At 37.6% G+C, this 17,333-nt stretch overlaps 1 protein-coding gene across 1 annotated transcript in view; it reads left to right on the forward strand.

Annotated features, from left to right (window-relative positions):
- The first annotated feature begins 2,586 nt into the window (after positions 1-2,586).
- Positions 2,587-17,333, forward strand: part of LOC115219059 (armadillo-like helical domain-containing protein 3) — a 47,674-nt gene continuing 32,927 nt past the window's right edge. Inside the window, exons 1-4 of the mRNA XM_036508864.1 lie at positions 2,587-2,940; positions 9,480-9,633; positions 10,052-10,108; positions 16,980-17,045. Coding sequence (XP_036364757.1) covers positions 9,511-9,633; positions 10,052-10,108; positions 16,980-17,045 — 246 coding nt within the window. The 5' untranslated portion in view covers positions 2,587-2,940; positions 9,480-9,510. The remainder of the gene's footprint in view (positions 2,941-9,479; positions 9,634-10,051; positions 10,109-16,979; positions 17,046-17,333) is intronic.

The following is a 17,333-nucleotide window of genomic DNA, read 5'->3' on the forward strand; positions in this document are numbered from 1 at the left end:
CTATTTCAGACTATATTTGGTTTGGCAGAAGCAGCATATGAAATAGCTGCAGCTACTGCTGAGGAGAATATCCAGCCTGAAATGTATTACCTTTCATATTATTCTGATGGTATTGTTATACCAAACTTTGGGAAGCAGCTGACAGGTAAATCACTTATACCTTTAAAGAAGTAATTTTTTTGTTTATATAAATAATTTGTTCTAATTTCTAGTTGTGTAAACTAAATCAGGTCAACCACTGCTGACTTAGACTAAACAAGTATTGAAGCCTTGACCTTCCATTTTTGCATATTTCTGACTACAATGTTTATATTTGTGTTATAAAATATAAATTGTTGGGTTTGATGATTGTTGTTAAAAGTCAATGAACTGTCCTCTTTCTTGTTACCTTTCTCTCTCTCTTGTCTCTCCCCTCTCTCTCTCATCTCTCCCCTCTCTTTTTCTCATCTCTCCCCTCACTCTCTCTCGTCTCTCCCCTCTCTCTCTCACTCTCCCCTCTCTCTCTCTCGTCTCCCCTCTCTCTTTCACTATTCTCCCTCTCTTGCTTCCTCTACCTCTTTCTCTTTCTCTGGCCAGGTAACCATGTACCTCCTCTGTAGCAAGACACCTGTTTCTGCCTCTCTGTCTCTCTCTCACACTCTAACTTTTCATCATCTGGCACAAGATCACCTCCTCCATTGCCCCACCTCTTCTCTCAAAATTCTTTGTCTTATAAGTTACTTGTTGACCCTGCTGGTGCTGGTGCTGCATAAAAAGATCTAATCCACACTGTGAAGTGGTTGGCATTTGAAAGGGCATCCAGCTGTAAAAACCATGCCAAAACTGACCTTGCTTGTGCTGGTGCCTTGTAAAAAGCCAATCTATGAAGTGTCCACTTTATAGGGTGGTTGGTGTTAAGAAGGGCATCCAACCATAAAAACCATGTTGAAACAGACACAGCAGCCTGGTGTAGTCTTCTACATGGCTGGCTCCTGTCAAACCATCCAACCCATGCCAGCAGGGAAGGTGGACATTAAATGATGATGATGAGTACATGCATATGCACATATATTACGTGATCACGTGACTGACCAGGCTATCAGATGTTGCTACACATCACTGGTCACAATGTGCTTCACATTGTTTTAGCCTTCAAATGACGTCACCCCGCTGGCTAAGCGAGCAGGCCAATAGAAGAAAGAGTGAGAGAAAGTTGCGACGAAAGAGTATAGCAGGGATCGCCACCACCTCATGGAACTTTAGATGTTTATGCTCAATAATCACTCACAATGCCTGGTCTGGGAATCGAAACCACAATCCTACATCTATGAGTCCGCTGCCCTAACCACTGGGCCATTGTGCCTCCATATGCATATATATATATATATATATATATATATATATATATATATATATATATATATACACACACACACATTCAAAATGTGACCGCGTGTGTACTGTTGGTGATTTTATTCCTCTGTCTTCCCTTCTTTGGATCTTTCCTTCTCCTATGTTTCTGACGTAGAGCTCCGCTCGAAACGTTAAACCCTCCTTCTTTCCTTCTTTCCTGAGCGTCCAATAATACTATATTTGTTCCACGTCCTCGTGTTGTTGTGTTTTCTCTTTGTGTTTTCATGTTTGGATTAACTACATATATATATATATATATAATATATATATGTATGTATATTTATGAATATATATTTAGATCCATTGAAATTTGTTTGGGATATATTTTACCTGTACAAAGGTCAAATTTACTTCAAACTTGCCATGGAGATCCTTTCTTGCTTGAGGGAACAGATGATCAAAAAATACCAACCGTCATTTCAAGGTACCATCTGGCAGAAGTAACGAATGCAGTTTGAGTGTTTTGCCTATCATCAGCACCATGTACTACAAGAGATATCACCCTTAAATGACTTCAGAAACCATTTTTTTGCCTTATAGTAATTCAGTCTCCAAACGTGAACTGATTATGTGCAATGCCAGCCTTGGCATGAACAAAATATTGCAGTAGCCATGCAAAAGCAGTGTTGTTAATAAATAAACATTTAGATCAGGAAAAGACTTTTTACCAAAGTCATTTCAGGATTGTCTCTCTTGCCTGTGAATGTCATGGGCACTGTCCCTGTATATCGACTTCTTTTTTTACTAACATCTATCTCACTTCACTATAGAGTCCACTTGTTTCACTGATTTATCACTATGTACTCCAACTGATACGTTACTTCGCCCATCATTGGAGCTCAACTATATAATGGAGATTTCGGTAGCATAGCTGATTTGAGAGAGAGAGAGAAGAAGAAGAACCAAAAATAGTACATGATGATTGGAACTTTATTGAATTCCCAAAAATTTTTTTTACTTGAAATCTCAAAACTATGACATAAATGCATGGTTAATTCAAATACTGACTAAATAATCAGTACATATGACATAATATTCTGAATACTGAAGGTATATTAACTTTATGAAATATGTTCATGCCATTAACCCAATTGAGTTATTTCCCTTAGCTCAGGTTTTTTTTCCATATTTTTTAATGGTATATTTAAGACTGCATTAACTCATATGAGTTGAGAGAGAGAGAGAGAGAGAGAGGGAGATGTAACTGCAATTTCTAGCCAGTATAACCCACCCAGTCGTTATAACATAGAAGATATTTTGTTTATTTCGAATGAATTCGAACGTGGAGCAAGCGCTATGATTAGAAACTAGCCACCGGAAGTCAGTCGTTTAAGCCGTAGTTACGTAAAGTCTGGGGGTGACTGAATCACATTGATTTGTTGTTCTCTCTTGTCATGTCTTACGCCCTTTGATCTTCTTGTCGGTTAAACTGACTTATTTCCACTATTCAGTTGTTTTTTTCCCCCACTTTCTCTATTTTTTTTCGCAATCTTTCAAATTCTATATATTACTATGACTATTCTGTCGTAGAAGTAACTACAACGAAAAGGTAAGATTATTAGATTTTTTTTTCTTTTTCTTCGTTGTCCAAAGTTCAGTTTTATTGAATATGGATCTTTCACTGCCTCGAAAATGATGAGAAATAAGAATATATATATATAATATTGTTCAGAACAATGTTATTATTTCATATTAAGCATGAAACAATAATGACTAGATTAAAATAAAATCTACGAACAACAAGTACCAACTAGAACTAGAAACCTCATCTCCTGCGTAGCATCTTGTAATATGGTTTTCCCTATTGAACAACGAAAACAATCCAGATTATTAAAACAACAAAAACAGTGCAGCATTTTAAATTAGTTTTATTGTTGCTTGCTTGTTTTGATTTTTCAATTAAGAAAGTTTGGTGAATCAATAATTAATTTCACGCTTTGTTTGTGACTTGTTTTCTGTTCAACTATTTAATAATGCGAGAATTGCAGATTTTGTTACCTTCTGGTTTTGTGTCAAAATCAGAGATCTCGAAAGTTAGAAAGGCTGTGCGCTTTTTTCGAATTTACGTACGATATATATATATATATATATATATATATATACACAAACGAGACGTACATACCTACGTGTGATGTGTGTATAAACACGTACTCACTATTGTTTTCTAATGACGAGGCATGGTGGGAGAGCGGTTGTAATCGGTTGATTTAGTCAGTCTTCGTATATCGATGATACCTGTTGTATCGGTCTATTAGAACGGTAAGGCAAGTGGAGGGGCGAAAGAAAATAATGCAAGGTATATTTAGTCCTGCTCTCTACTGTATCGACTAAATAACCACCATATATATACATATCGAGAGAGTTCTTGGGGAAAATCGATGTAAGACCTACTTGAAAAATAATAGTTCATGTAGTTCCTGGTTTGATCGGCTATCGTTGGGGAACAATGACAGTCAATCACACAAGTTTCGAACTGTCGTTATTGTTACTGCTAAATTGTGTTACTGTTTGTTAAATTATATGTTGTTGTGTCCCTCCCCCTCCCCGTTATATCTGATCAAGCAGGCATAAGTTCAAAGGAGGTTCCAGCCGTGACCATTCTGTCTTTCGGGAAAAGTGTACCCTGGACTACTTTACTCAACGTGTCCTTTTCTAAAAACTGACGGGTGCGATTTAAAGGAGATTTAGCTTTAATTCTAGCATGTTGAGTGGACACGGTCTTCCTTGATGGCTCGATTATATTTTATTTGTTATTACCTACATTGAAATAAAATTTGCGTAAATCTTGCCTTTAGTGTTCCGAAATAAGGATGAGGGGACCGCCAAGTTTAGATGATATCTTTTGTAATCCCTTGTTTATTTCGCCCTATTTTATAGCTTCTGTTACTTTTACTTCTCCCCATGGAATTTGTATGTGACAACTTTGATTTCATATCACGAGTGAGGAGGGGTGAGAATTAAAGAAAACATAACTCATGTTGGAAAACTTATTACGCTTGATCTTTTCTTCTTTCACTGTCCATCTAACTCGAACTTGTAGTTGTCATGTTTACATCAACTGGACCAGGCAGGTAATTTGTCTGTCTATCGTGTGCTAGCATGAAACATCTCCTCCCCCGATAACTTTTGCGGGACATTCTAGTCTGATATTAGCCATCGTAAACATTTCTTTTTTTTTTTTTTAATTTAAGAGAGAAGGCAGTGCCCATGACTTATTATAGGACGTACGAGTCCACTCACTCCGCTGTAAGCATTCGGGAAACTTGACACGAATGCTTGCAACAGAATGGACTCCGTTAAAGGCACCAAGTGCCAGCTGGTGGTGTTAAATCTGGCGACGAGTTAAATCTATCACCCAACTTGACCATGGTTGGATTTGCAGAACAACTAACGCAAGACGTGCGGTCCGATATTCTTACAGTTACGCCAGTTCACTGCTTTGGATTTGTGATACATTTTTTTTATTGATCTCGATGGACGGAAGGCAGAGTTAACCTCGACAAGATTTCAACTTCATTTAATACGATGTTGTTGTTGTTTAGACCCAGGTCAGCCCCGATTAAGATATACGTGTGATCAAAGATATTCTTGTGATGACCATCCCATATTTTTTTCAGATATGCACTATTATTAAATGTGTCCTTACATTTGAAAACAATATAGTTCGATCTAAGGATGATTCAGCGAATATTCCCAGCAGGATGAAGGTCTGCGTAAAGGCGACCTCTTTCGTTTGTCAGTAATATTGTTGATTAAGGCGGCGAGCTGGCAGAAACGTTAGCACGCCGGGCGAAATGCGTAGCCGTATTTCGTCTGCCGTTACGTTCTGAGTTCAAATTCCGCTGAAAAGCATCTCCTGATTTTGCCTTTCATCCTTTCGGGGTCGATAAATTAAGTACCAGTTACGCACTAGGGTCGATATAATCGATTTAATCCGTTTGTTTGTCCTCTCAGTGTTTAGCCCCTTGTGGGTAGTAAAGAAATTTCGCCGAGGTCGACTTTTCCTTTCATCCTTTTGGGGTCAATAAATTAAGTATCAGTTGCTTACTGGAGTCGATGTAATCGACTAGTCCCCTCCCCCAAAATTTCGAGCCTTGTACCGAGAGTAGAAAAATATAATATTGTTGATTGCCAGTATATCTTTACAATGAACAGCTTTTTATTGTTGCTCATATTTGCAGTTACGATTTATACATTTTTAACATTAAGACACTCAACTTGCTAGAACTGGCAACTAAATCTTCAATCCACATACTGTTTAAAAAAAAAAACAAGAACAAATTACGGAGATGTACTTGCATAGCAAGTGACCTGATCTGAGATCATGTACTGGAACGATATCATGAACTAACTGTTACTTTCTCAGATGCAGCACAAAGTTTTGTCAGTGAATCGGTCGCGGTCTCAAAGCGACGAAAATATCTTGACAAATTAAATTTAAATGTTGAAGTGAATCTAACGGTTTTTGTGTGTTTCTTAAATGGCTTATAAACACCTTCCACACTGCAAGAACAAATTGGATTGACTGAAAAAAAAATCAGGAGATGGTCTTGGCTAAAATGCTTTTCATTATAGATCTGCTTGGTATCAGAGTTAACTTGAAACTAAACAACAATAATAAACAATACACACACATACATACATACATACAATGGGTTTCCATCTACTAAGCCCACTCACTTGGCTTCAGTTGGCATGGAGGTTATAGCAGAAGATACTAGCTCAAAGTTGCATGCTGTGGGATTGGGAAGCAAATTCTTAACCACACAGTGGCTCCAACACCTACACATGTATGTATATGGTGTTAGCATAGCCTTGTGCTTCATAAGTTTGCTTCACAAAACCATAGTCTGGGGATCAAATGTAAGTATATACTTATATGTGCCTGGAGATGTTATTTCTTTAAAAAGATGAGCTAAAATAATCATGTGGTGTTTACATTGCCTGTAAACATTATACCCTATAGCTCTGTGCACTTGTACTGTTGGAACTAAAAACAAAGATCTATTACATGTATAACAGATCCAGGATGGCAACAGGTAAAGCATCCGACCATAGAAAACTGCCTCAAATAAGTACCTGTCTGCTTGCGTGGAAAATAGACAGAAAATGAACAAATATATATATGTGTGTGTGTGCATATGTATGTTTCATCATCATCAGCGTTTAACGTCCGCTTTCCATGCTAGCATGGGTTGGACGGTTCAACTGGGGTCTGGGGAGCCCGAAGGCTGCACCAGGCCAGTCAGATCTGGCAGTGTTTCTACAGCTGGATGCCCTTCCTAACGCCAACCACTCCGAGAGTGTATATATATATATATATATATATATATATACACACATGTGTGTGAGTGTGTAGGCCATCTAAGACTTCACAAGTCAGGAAAAAATGCACTCATGTATCTGTCAGTAAAGTGGGTATATTAATTGAAGTGTACAGTATTATACATCCATTACAGTTTATCTTACCAATCAGTTTTGCACCTCCGCTCTCTTCTGTTTCCCTCTACCTTCATTGGTCGTCCCCTACTCCTTACTCCCCACTTCCTACATCCACCTTTCAATCTTACCCAGCCTGTACAATTGTTGCCTACCTTCCCTTTGCCATTCCTCCATATCTTTCACCCCCATACACTCTTTCTACCTTCCTCGTTCACACACACATTCCTAGTTTCTCTGCTCACACTCACTTCTTCTCACCTTGTACCTTGAGAGGTCACCTCATCAGCGCTATTTATTTTTTTGCATCTCATCTACAACAACCACCTGTTTTCTCCCTTCCTTTCTCTCATATTTTAGCCCCACATCTCCCAGTTTAAAGCTACCTACCTCCCCAAATCAGGGTTCATAGTCTTGCAAGCTACATGATAACCCCACTGGGGTCAGTAGCTCAGAAAAAGCACCAGTACACACTGTAAAGTGGTTGATGTTAGGAAGGGCATCCATCTGTAGAAACCATGTCAAAGCAGTCACTGGAGCATGATGCAGTCTTTGGATCCAGTGGATCCTGTCAAACTGCCATGACACTGCATCCTTTAAGGATCCTGCCATGACACTGCATCCTTTAAGGCCCTCATGCTTTCCGAAATCCGCCGAAACTACACCTGATTATATATACACTTTAGATGAGTTGTAGTGCACCTGAGCACTGTACACAATTATTATTATTATTATTATTATTATTATTATTATTATTATTATATTATTATTATAAACTGTCCAGCCCATGCCAACATGAAACATGGATGTTAAATGATGATAATGATCATGACATATGCAACATGGCTGTGAGGGTAAGACATTTACTTCAGAAGTACATGGTTAGATTTCAGTCCCTCTGCAGAGAGAGAGAGTTGTCTAGGCTAACACACTACCATTTCTGAACACCAACCACTTGTCCTACAAAATAGTGAAGTACAGTGTATAATAGTTGTAATACTTAAAATATGTAACCAGGAAATACTTATTTATTTAGAACAATGATCTAGCACAGGATTGGGGAACTTTTTTTAACCAATTACCCTAAAATGTATCTATTTACGCTTATGTTACCCACTTGATTTGAAAGGAAGAAAATCATAGATTCTTTGAATTCAAAAGGTTTATTGAATCTGTTTATATGAATCTATTTACACATCCATTACATTGGACAGATGCAGTGTTGCCAAAAGAAAATTTTCTGTCGCAACAAGGAACACGATTTTCATGTAATTTTACTTATATCCAATGAGTCCTCATTACTCCCAAGAATTTCGTTTTTACTCCACTTAATACAAATTTACCCTGGTTCGCCAACCCCTTACTTAGCAGAATAGGTAGAATGAGTATTGTTCTTCCTTCAGCTTTTGAAATCTGTATTTGTTACATTTCAACCTGTCAAGGTATTATTTTAGGTAACTTCTACTTGAGGTGAATTTGGCCTTTCAAAAATAAAGTACCTGTTACATACTAGGATCGATATATTTGACTATATTTCTTAATCATGTGCCTTTGTTTTAAAAAGTCAGTATGATGAACAACTTCACCATCAAGAGTTATCTCTCTTCACTCTGTATTGATTTATCAGTAGTTTTGTGTGTGTGTACAAATTTCTACACACATAAATATGCAAAAAAAGAACATCCATCTCACACACATACACTCATAAACAAATAAATACTGCTGGTTTGTGAAAGCAGTTAAAGTGAAATTAACTACTTACTAGTAGTGTCTTGAAAAGTTTTCCTTTCATCTGTGTCCAGATCCATCCTTTTGATACCAACCCACTTGAGAGTGCCCCTTGTTCTGTGATACAAATTCCCTGTTTTAAAGAGTTCTAAATTGCATGTAAATTTAAGTTCAAAACACCCCAGTTTTGTAATCTATAATGACAATTTTAAATTAAATTCTTCGTTATTTTCAAAATTAACTGAAACAAACCCACTGTATTTTAACAGTGTTATGGTAACAAAAGGATTAAATAAATACCTGTAATATATCAAGATTTATTCAATCAACCATAACTTCATCTCTCTTTCTAAAGAAGTAACCTTTTGTTACATAGTTTTTAAATTTGCAAGAATTTTTTTTTTAGACATATGAGTTTTGCAGATCCTCCCAGTTTGAAGAAAATCAATGCAAACAAGGAAGGAATTCAGTAGGGCTGTATTTTTGAAAAGAAAGGAAAGAATTGGAAAAATCTTTAGTTTCAAATCCAAGTAGTGAGACATGTTAAGGAGAATGAGAGAGAGATGAGTTAGTCGAGTGTATCTGGATGGATGTGGTGTACAGATTTGTAGTTCAAAGTAGCAGGGGTAGACAAGCCAAAAAGAGAAAACAATGCCTCTGTCAACTCATGGTTATTATATGTTGGTAAAGGAATTATGTATAAGACCCTGTGTAATGTCTATATTTCAGTTAGTGACCATAAGATTCACTTTCCCTGTCTTCTTTATTTCAGCTGAGAACCATAAGACTAGCTCTATTGACTTTAACTGTCCAGTCTATCATAACCTATATTATGATAGACCAGAATATTATAATCTATATTCACCTACTGATCCTTCTGTTACGTCCTCCCTTACATTCAGTTATGTCTTCTATATTTCAGCTAGTGACCATAACACTGACTGCTCTGTCATGTCACAAGACGCACTAACAATGAAAGAACAGAGTTCATCATCTGTGCTACTACGCAGAGGTTCTACCAACAAGATCCCTCTCAAAGAGAAATTTGTCCAGATATATGAAGCTTTCTTTCAGGTGAGTTCATTACCATCATCACCTGTTGACTTCCACTTTCCATACATGCATGAATCAAGCATAGTTGAATAGCCTGTACCTATGCCTTATATAATTCTTTCACTGAGTTGTGCTTTATAATGTTATTGATATTGTTGTTTTAAATGTTATTAGTGGGTTAGGTTTCAACCACAATATCACCAATCTAGGAAGGCCTGTAAATGTCATGGACTCTGGCCCTTCTTCCCTGATTAACCTATATTTTGGTAAATGCTGTAACTTCAAAATCACTGTCACCCCTCTTGTAAAAATTCAATAAATATCCATGCTGCAAAAAGTATTGAGTAATCCTTTAGTTTAAGGTTAAATTGCTTTTATATAAAACTTGATATAAAAATACAAACATCAATATATATTTCTTCTTTATTTATTTATTTAGCTTGAAGACCCTTCAACAGGCAACCCTAACTTTTGGGATGAATTATTTTTGTTAAAAGTAAGTCGTGTTTAATCTCTGACTTGTTGAGTTAGTAGGCACTTCTCTTTTGCATCAATCTTTCTTATATTTTTGCAGCAAGAGAGAGAGAAAATTATTTAACCAGGAGGAAGACATTGAGTGAATTGCTTTCTGTCAATCTCATCATCATTGTGTTAATATGTTAGTACAAGTTTGGATGTGTTTGCAGCATGGTATGTTAGCAAACCTTTCAATCCTGTCATCATTGTGTTTGTGAGATCCGAAACCATAAAACCTAACCTTACCATATCTTCCTCTGAAATAAATACCTTCCACTATCAGTACATCGTACCTTTTCACCCAGCTATTTCAGCACAACACAACATCTTCTCTTGCATGCATGAGTTGATCATAGGCTTAGGAAAACGGAGATGTACAAGCATATCCCCTAAAGTTGGAGACAGAGATGCAATGAAAAGGCTTTGAACATCCTCCTGAAAAACTTCATCTCCAAATTGAACATGCATAGAAAAATTTGGGGACTGATTTGAAACATTACTTTTCCATTATTGGATTTATCTGATTTGATTGATGTACAAATATAATAATAATATTTATTATTATTATTATTATTATTGAGTGAGAGAGCAGCGCATGCTATCAAAGTGGCACTAGAGTACAAATATATGAAACCCAATATACCCATCATGACTACCCATCTGATAAGGGTACACCAGACACATGCATCACAACCATATGTGCGCAACATGGTGATTTAATATGGCGATAAACAGCACATGACCTTGCAGGTGGGGCCCAGTTAGAATTTTCTTTGGGTTGAGTAGCCCATCCTGCTCAAGAGGTCCCTAAATAAGGTTTGTTTAAGGATGATGGACAAAACACCTATGTTTCCAGAGGTGAATTATTCAAACAGCAAAGAATTCCCTTCAACACATGGCTATGATGCTCCCTTGCTACTTCTGCTCATGATCAGTCATGCACATATCGTTAGCCACTCAGGGACATGCTCCACTGACAAGCAAATCTGTAGTTTTGAGCAGAATATTTGCTGTAGCCCATCATTTCCCATGCTGGCAAAGGTTGGATGGAACATGCTAAGGCAGATTTTATACAGCTGGATTCTTTTCATGCCACAACTCTTATTTGTTTATTTTCCAATTAAGGTATTTTCATTTCACTGACCCTCGCACATCAAAACCAACAGGCCACTAAAATTACAGGACTTTTATTTACAAGAAAACACAATGTTACCATTTTTTTGCTTAAATAGTCTTATTGAAGACACACAGATAAATCATGAAATCTCTCTCTTCCTCACACAACAAACACATGTAAACACATACATACACACACAATGATTTTCCTTACATTTTCTGTCTACATAGTCCTCTAACAGGGCATCACCAGTCAGCCTAAGGCTGCAGTAGAAGATTCTTACCCAAAGTGCCTCATTCAGTGGTGCTGAAACCACCTGCTTGCAAAGCATCTTCTACTATAATAATACTCTTGTGTTTTTCTCCGTTGCAACATAGGAATTTGAAAGGAAGGGGTGATAGATGAATAAGTAAGAAAAGGCTGATAGCAAACTGGTAGTGGAAGCGTTTCAACTCTGTGTGAGTATATGTGTGTATGTAAAAGGGAGGTATGTTATGTGAATGTTTGTGTGTGTGTGTAATGGAAGTGGGATGGTGAACATTCAATGCTGAAAAGAAAAATCAAACAGCATTTCAACTCTGTGTGAGTGTATGTGTGTGCGTGTACAAGGGAAGTATGTGAATGTTTGTATGTGTGAATTAGCGTTCTTTCAGTAACAAACAATGATTGATGTCACATCTCAGACAACCACTAGATAACATTGATAACTGTATTAATTTAATTTACCGTCCATATTGATAAATAAAATACTACAATTAACCGTCATTTTTGATGGCATGAGGCCAGCTAGTACTTCATAATCATAGAGACATGACTGCACCTAGTCATATGTTTATATCTCTTATCTTTTATTTGTTTCAGTCATTAGACTGCGGCCATGCACTGCCTTGAAGAATTTTTCTTTTTTTTTAAAATCTGGTACTTAATCTATTAATCTCTTAGGCTGAGCTGCTAAGTTATGGTGACATAAATACACCAACACCAGTTGTCAAGCAGTGGTGGAGGACAAACACAAACTGAAGCACACACACACATATGACAGGCTTCTTTGAGTTTCTGTATACCAAATCCACTCGCAAGACTTTGGTCAGTCTGAGGCTATAGTAGAAGACATTTTCCCAAGGTGCCACACAGTGTGACTGAACCCAGAACCACATGGTTGGGAATCTTGCTTCTTGTTTCTTTATTACCCACAAGGGGCTAAACATAGAGGGGACAAACAAGGACAGACAAAGGGATTAAGTCGATTACATTGACCCCAGTGTGTACCTTGTACTTAATTTATCGACCCCAAAAGGATGAAAGGCAAAGTCGACCTCGGCGAAATTTGAACTCTGAATGTAACAGTAGACCAAATTAACACTAAGCATTTTGCCCGGCATGCTAACGTTTCTGCCAGCTTACCTAGAATATATCTAAATATCATCATAATCATCATTTAACAATCATATTCTGTGGATTAGACAGTTTGACAGGGCCAAATGTGTCCAAAGACTGTATTGTGATCCAGTGTCTGCTTTGGCATGGTTTCTATGGCTGGCTGCCCTTCTTAACACCAACTTTACAGGTGTACTGGGAGCTTTTTTTTTTTTGTGTGTCACCAGTTGTATTGAAGTCACCATGTAGCTCACAAATCAACAGACCCAAGGAAGGAGGGTGCTGCATCTATATGTTAGATGGGGATTAAGGTATGAGGGAAGAGTTTGGGGTTGAGCAAGTTCTTTTTGTAGAGGAGCTACATAGCTACTCAAATTTAGTAGAGAGAGAACGACTTACAATGGTGATTAGGTGTCCAGGTGGCATCTCAGGTAGAAGGAACAGTAGTGGATGTGAGTGAGTGGAGGTTTGCACGAGTGTGTGGTGGAGGAGATAAGGGAAGGGTTGAGGAGGGGTGGGTTAAAATTGTATACTCTTTTACTCTTTTACTTGTTTCAGTCATTTGACTGTGGCCATGCTGGAGCACTGCCTTTAGTCAAGCAAATCGACCCCAGGGCTTATTCTATCAGGTCTCTTTTACTAAGTTACAGTGACATAAACACACCAGCATCGGTTGTCAAGCAATGTGGGGAGACAAATACAAACACACAAACATATACACACACATATATGACGGGCTTCTTTCAGTTTCCGTCTACTAAATCCACTCACAAGGCTTTGGTCAGCCCAAGGCTATAGTAGAAGACACTTACCCAAGGTGCCACGCAGTGGGACTGAACCCAGAACCATGTGGTTAGTAAGCAAGCTACTTACCACACAACCACTCCTGTATGGTGTGATACAAATGTAAATTCAGTAAGTAAACTGCTGCACATTATTGTCTCAAGTCTTGGGATTCATAGAGCCAGTGACCCAGTTTTTTCCATAGTATACGAGTAACTGAGATCACAACAGCACTCCTAAACAGGATGTCAGTCCGTTGCATGGTTATTCATTTACAGTGGACTGGAGCAACATGTAATGAAATGTTCTACTCAAGGACACAACTCACTGCCCAGTCCAGCAATCAAAACCATGACCTTGCTACACATACACACAGTTTAGTATGAAGGACATTGACACTGTCCCTCCACCCCTTCACTTATAAAATAATCTAAGCAAAGTGCCAACATTCAAGTATGTCTGTCAACTTGAATGTTGAGGATTTTTTTTTTAATTTTCAAATCTGAGTTATTTTTGGCCAGCTCTTTTCTTAAATTTGCTGTCAATGACTGAAGAGAGCCATTTCAGAATTGTCTGTGAAGCATTGTGTCACCAATGTGTTTACATCGCTTGACAATTGATGCTGATGTGTTTACGTCCCCGTAACTTAGTGGTTCGGCAAAAGAGTATACAATTTTAACAGGTGTGGGTATGTGGTTAAGAAACTTGCTTACCAAACCATGTAGTTTTGGGTTCAGTCCCAATGTGTGGCACTTTGGGAAAGTATGTTGTCCCAGTCTATTAAAGCTTTATGAGTAGATTTGGTAGACGGAAGCTGGTAGAAGCCCATCATGCATGTGTGTGTTTTTGCGCACACCTTTATTGGCATCTTGCGATTGTTGTAAATGAGGATCACTGTCCAGGTTCCAGGTTCAGTCCCACTGCGTGGCACCTGGGTATGTATCTTCTACTATAGCCTCGGGCTGACCAAAGCCTTGTGAGTGGATTTAGTAGATAGAAACTGAAAAAAAGCCAGACATATATATATATATGTTTGTGTTTGTCCCCCCACCATCGCTTGACAACCGATGCTGGTGTGTTTAGCAAAAGAGACCGATAGAATAAGTACTAGGCTTACAAAGAATAAGTCCTGGGGTCGATTTGCTCGACTAAAGGCAGTGCTCCAACATGGCCACAGTCAAATGACTGAAACAAGTAAGTAAAGAGAGAGTGTGTATATATATATAGAATATTGACACTGTACCCCCTTCCCTCATTAACTTTGTAGTGTTTCAACACTCAAGTGTGTCTGTCTGCTTTAATGATTTCAAGTAATTTTTTGAGATGTAAACTAAATTTTTGGCCAACCCATTCATAAATTTGAAAGCACTGACAAATCTGACCTACATTCTTGACTACTTTCCTCTTAGCAGAATTTGACAACTTTCAGCATGGTACTTAGTAATGTATTTTCCTTGCTCTTTCTTTGTAATATGAGCCTAGCCATGTAGGTCAGTCATTATATTTTATATTCAATGGTTGTTGTTGGCATTTCATCTCTATTTAATGGACTTTGAATTTTTGTAGTGATACACATTATTACTTACTATTATTTTCGTATATAAGAAATTTCTTTATAAGAAATTCAGTGTTAACACTTCTAAATTAATTGTTATTGATTTGTATCTGAAGTACAAGGCTACAATTGATTTTACCAGACATAGTATTTAACTGATACATACCTATAAAGGAGTCTCTGTGTGGTTGCTCAGTGTGCCAGAAAAAGCAGCCAAATTTCTTTACCCAACCTTGAATCATACTCATCTATCTTAACCCATGTATACCCCTGGTTGCATTGTTGCAATGCATAACCTGCACCTACTTGTTTAGACATGAACTCGCCAAGAAGCACCTGACTGAACATACAAAATGTTCGGTAGGGAGTCGACATCTGTAGCCAAAAGTTGCATACTGTCCTTCTCTCCCAGATTGTGAAAGCTTACTGTAACGTTTTATCTAAATTTTTAAGAAATTTATGAAATTTTAAGACTTCATTTTTTTATGGGCATATATGGGTTAAAGAAAGGAAGGATGCATTGAACAAGCAGTAGTCATATATATAAAGATGGGATGGTCATCGTTTGGATGCCTTTGATCATAGGTCTGTTCAGTAAGCAATCAATTTGAGATAAACAGCAATAACTATTCTTTTATCCTTTTCCATGTTTTTTAGTCAAATAAATCAACCCCAGTACTTTTTTTTTAAGCCTGGTACTTATTATGTTTGTCTCTTTTGTTGAACTGTTAAGTTATTGTCAAGTGGTGATAGAAGACAAACACAAATACACATATATATGCATTCACACACACACGACAGGCTTCTTTCAGTTTCCTCCTACCAAATCCACTCACAATGATTTGGTTGACCCTAGGCAACTTACACAACCTAGAACCATGTTGTTGGGAAGCAAACTTCTAACCACACAGCCAAGCCTGCTGATTAGTATATACATTTTACATTGATCCTTGGGCAGGATCCTCATCAGGATTTGAACTCAGAATATATAGCAACATATCTAAATATTGCAATGTGTTTTGTCAAGTGCTGATCTGAATGTGACACTTCACTACTGTCACACATAATTCCTAACATGGTACAAGACTAGAAATTGAAGGAAAATTTTGTTGATTTAAGTGACCTCAGTATTTGATTGATATTTTAATAACAATGATAGTAATAATAACAACCCATCCTACTATAGGCACAAGACTTGAAATTTTACATTGACACCCACACACACACACAGTGCGTAACTGGTGCTTATTTTATCAATCCTGAAAGGATGAAAGGCAAAGTCAACATCAACAAAATTTGAACTTAGAACATAAGGACAGACAAAATACTGCTAAGCATTTCGCCTGGTGTGCTGATAATTCAGCAAGCTCACCACCTTAATAATAATAATAATGCTTGTATTGGGTGGACAGAATTTGTCGAGACAGATTTTCCTGTGGCCAGATGCTCTTCCTGTTGCCAACCCTTACCTGTTTCCAAGCAAGGTTATATTTCACCATTGTTTGGACATTTTCACAGAAAACAGGAGACAAATAACACTGTTTGTATGATGGTCATATAACACATATTTGCAACTATCATGATATCAAGATAAGGTTAAATAGACACACATGCATGGATATATACTTACTTACTAACTTACTTGTTAAGGGCTTCTTTCAGTTTCTGTCTACCACATCCACTCATAAAGTCCAGAATTATAGTAGAAGACACTTGCCCAAGATGCCATGCAATGGGACTGAACCTGAAACTATGTGGTCGAGAAACAAACTACCTAACCACACAACCATGCCTGCACCTATCATCATAATTATGTCACCATATTGACCACAAATATTCATACATTGATGACGATCATTATCAACATTACCACAATATTGCTATAACAACTGCAATTATTCATGCCATCATCACTACAAAATTCTTACAGCAACCACAACCAAACACATCATCATCATCATCATCAACACCACACCAGTACTGCTACATCACCTGTAATACTTTGTATTTTCTTTCCAGGTCAAGTCTTCCTATATTGAGGCAGAATTTGACAAGTTGAATGAAGATGCTTTGGTTTCACTGAAGGTATAGTATATTATTACTGAGCTGTTGTACTTAATTATCATTGAGATAATATGGATGCACTGCTTTATTTAATTATCATTGACATAATGGATGACAATCTCAGATTTGGGCAATTCTGAAATATGCTCGATTTGATGGGTCCTCTTATGTTGTGCTTGAGAAGAAGACCCATCAAGCCGAGTGAAATCGCTGTCTTGGCAGATACCGGTGTCATGGAAATGGCACCTGTGCCAGTGGCATGTAAAAGCACCTGTTACACTCTCAGAGTGGTTGGCATTAGGAAGGGCA

This window comes from Octopus sinensis, linkage group LG14 (assembly GCF_006345805.1).
Source record: "Octopus sinensis linkage group LG14, ASM634580v1, whole genome shotgun sequence".
Lineage (NCBI taxonomy): Eukaryota > Metazoa > Mollusca > Cephalopoda > Octopoda > Octopodidae > Octopus > Octopus sinensis.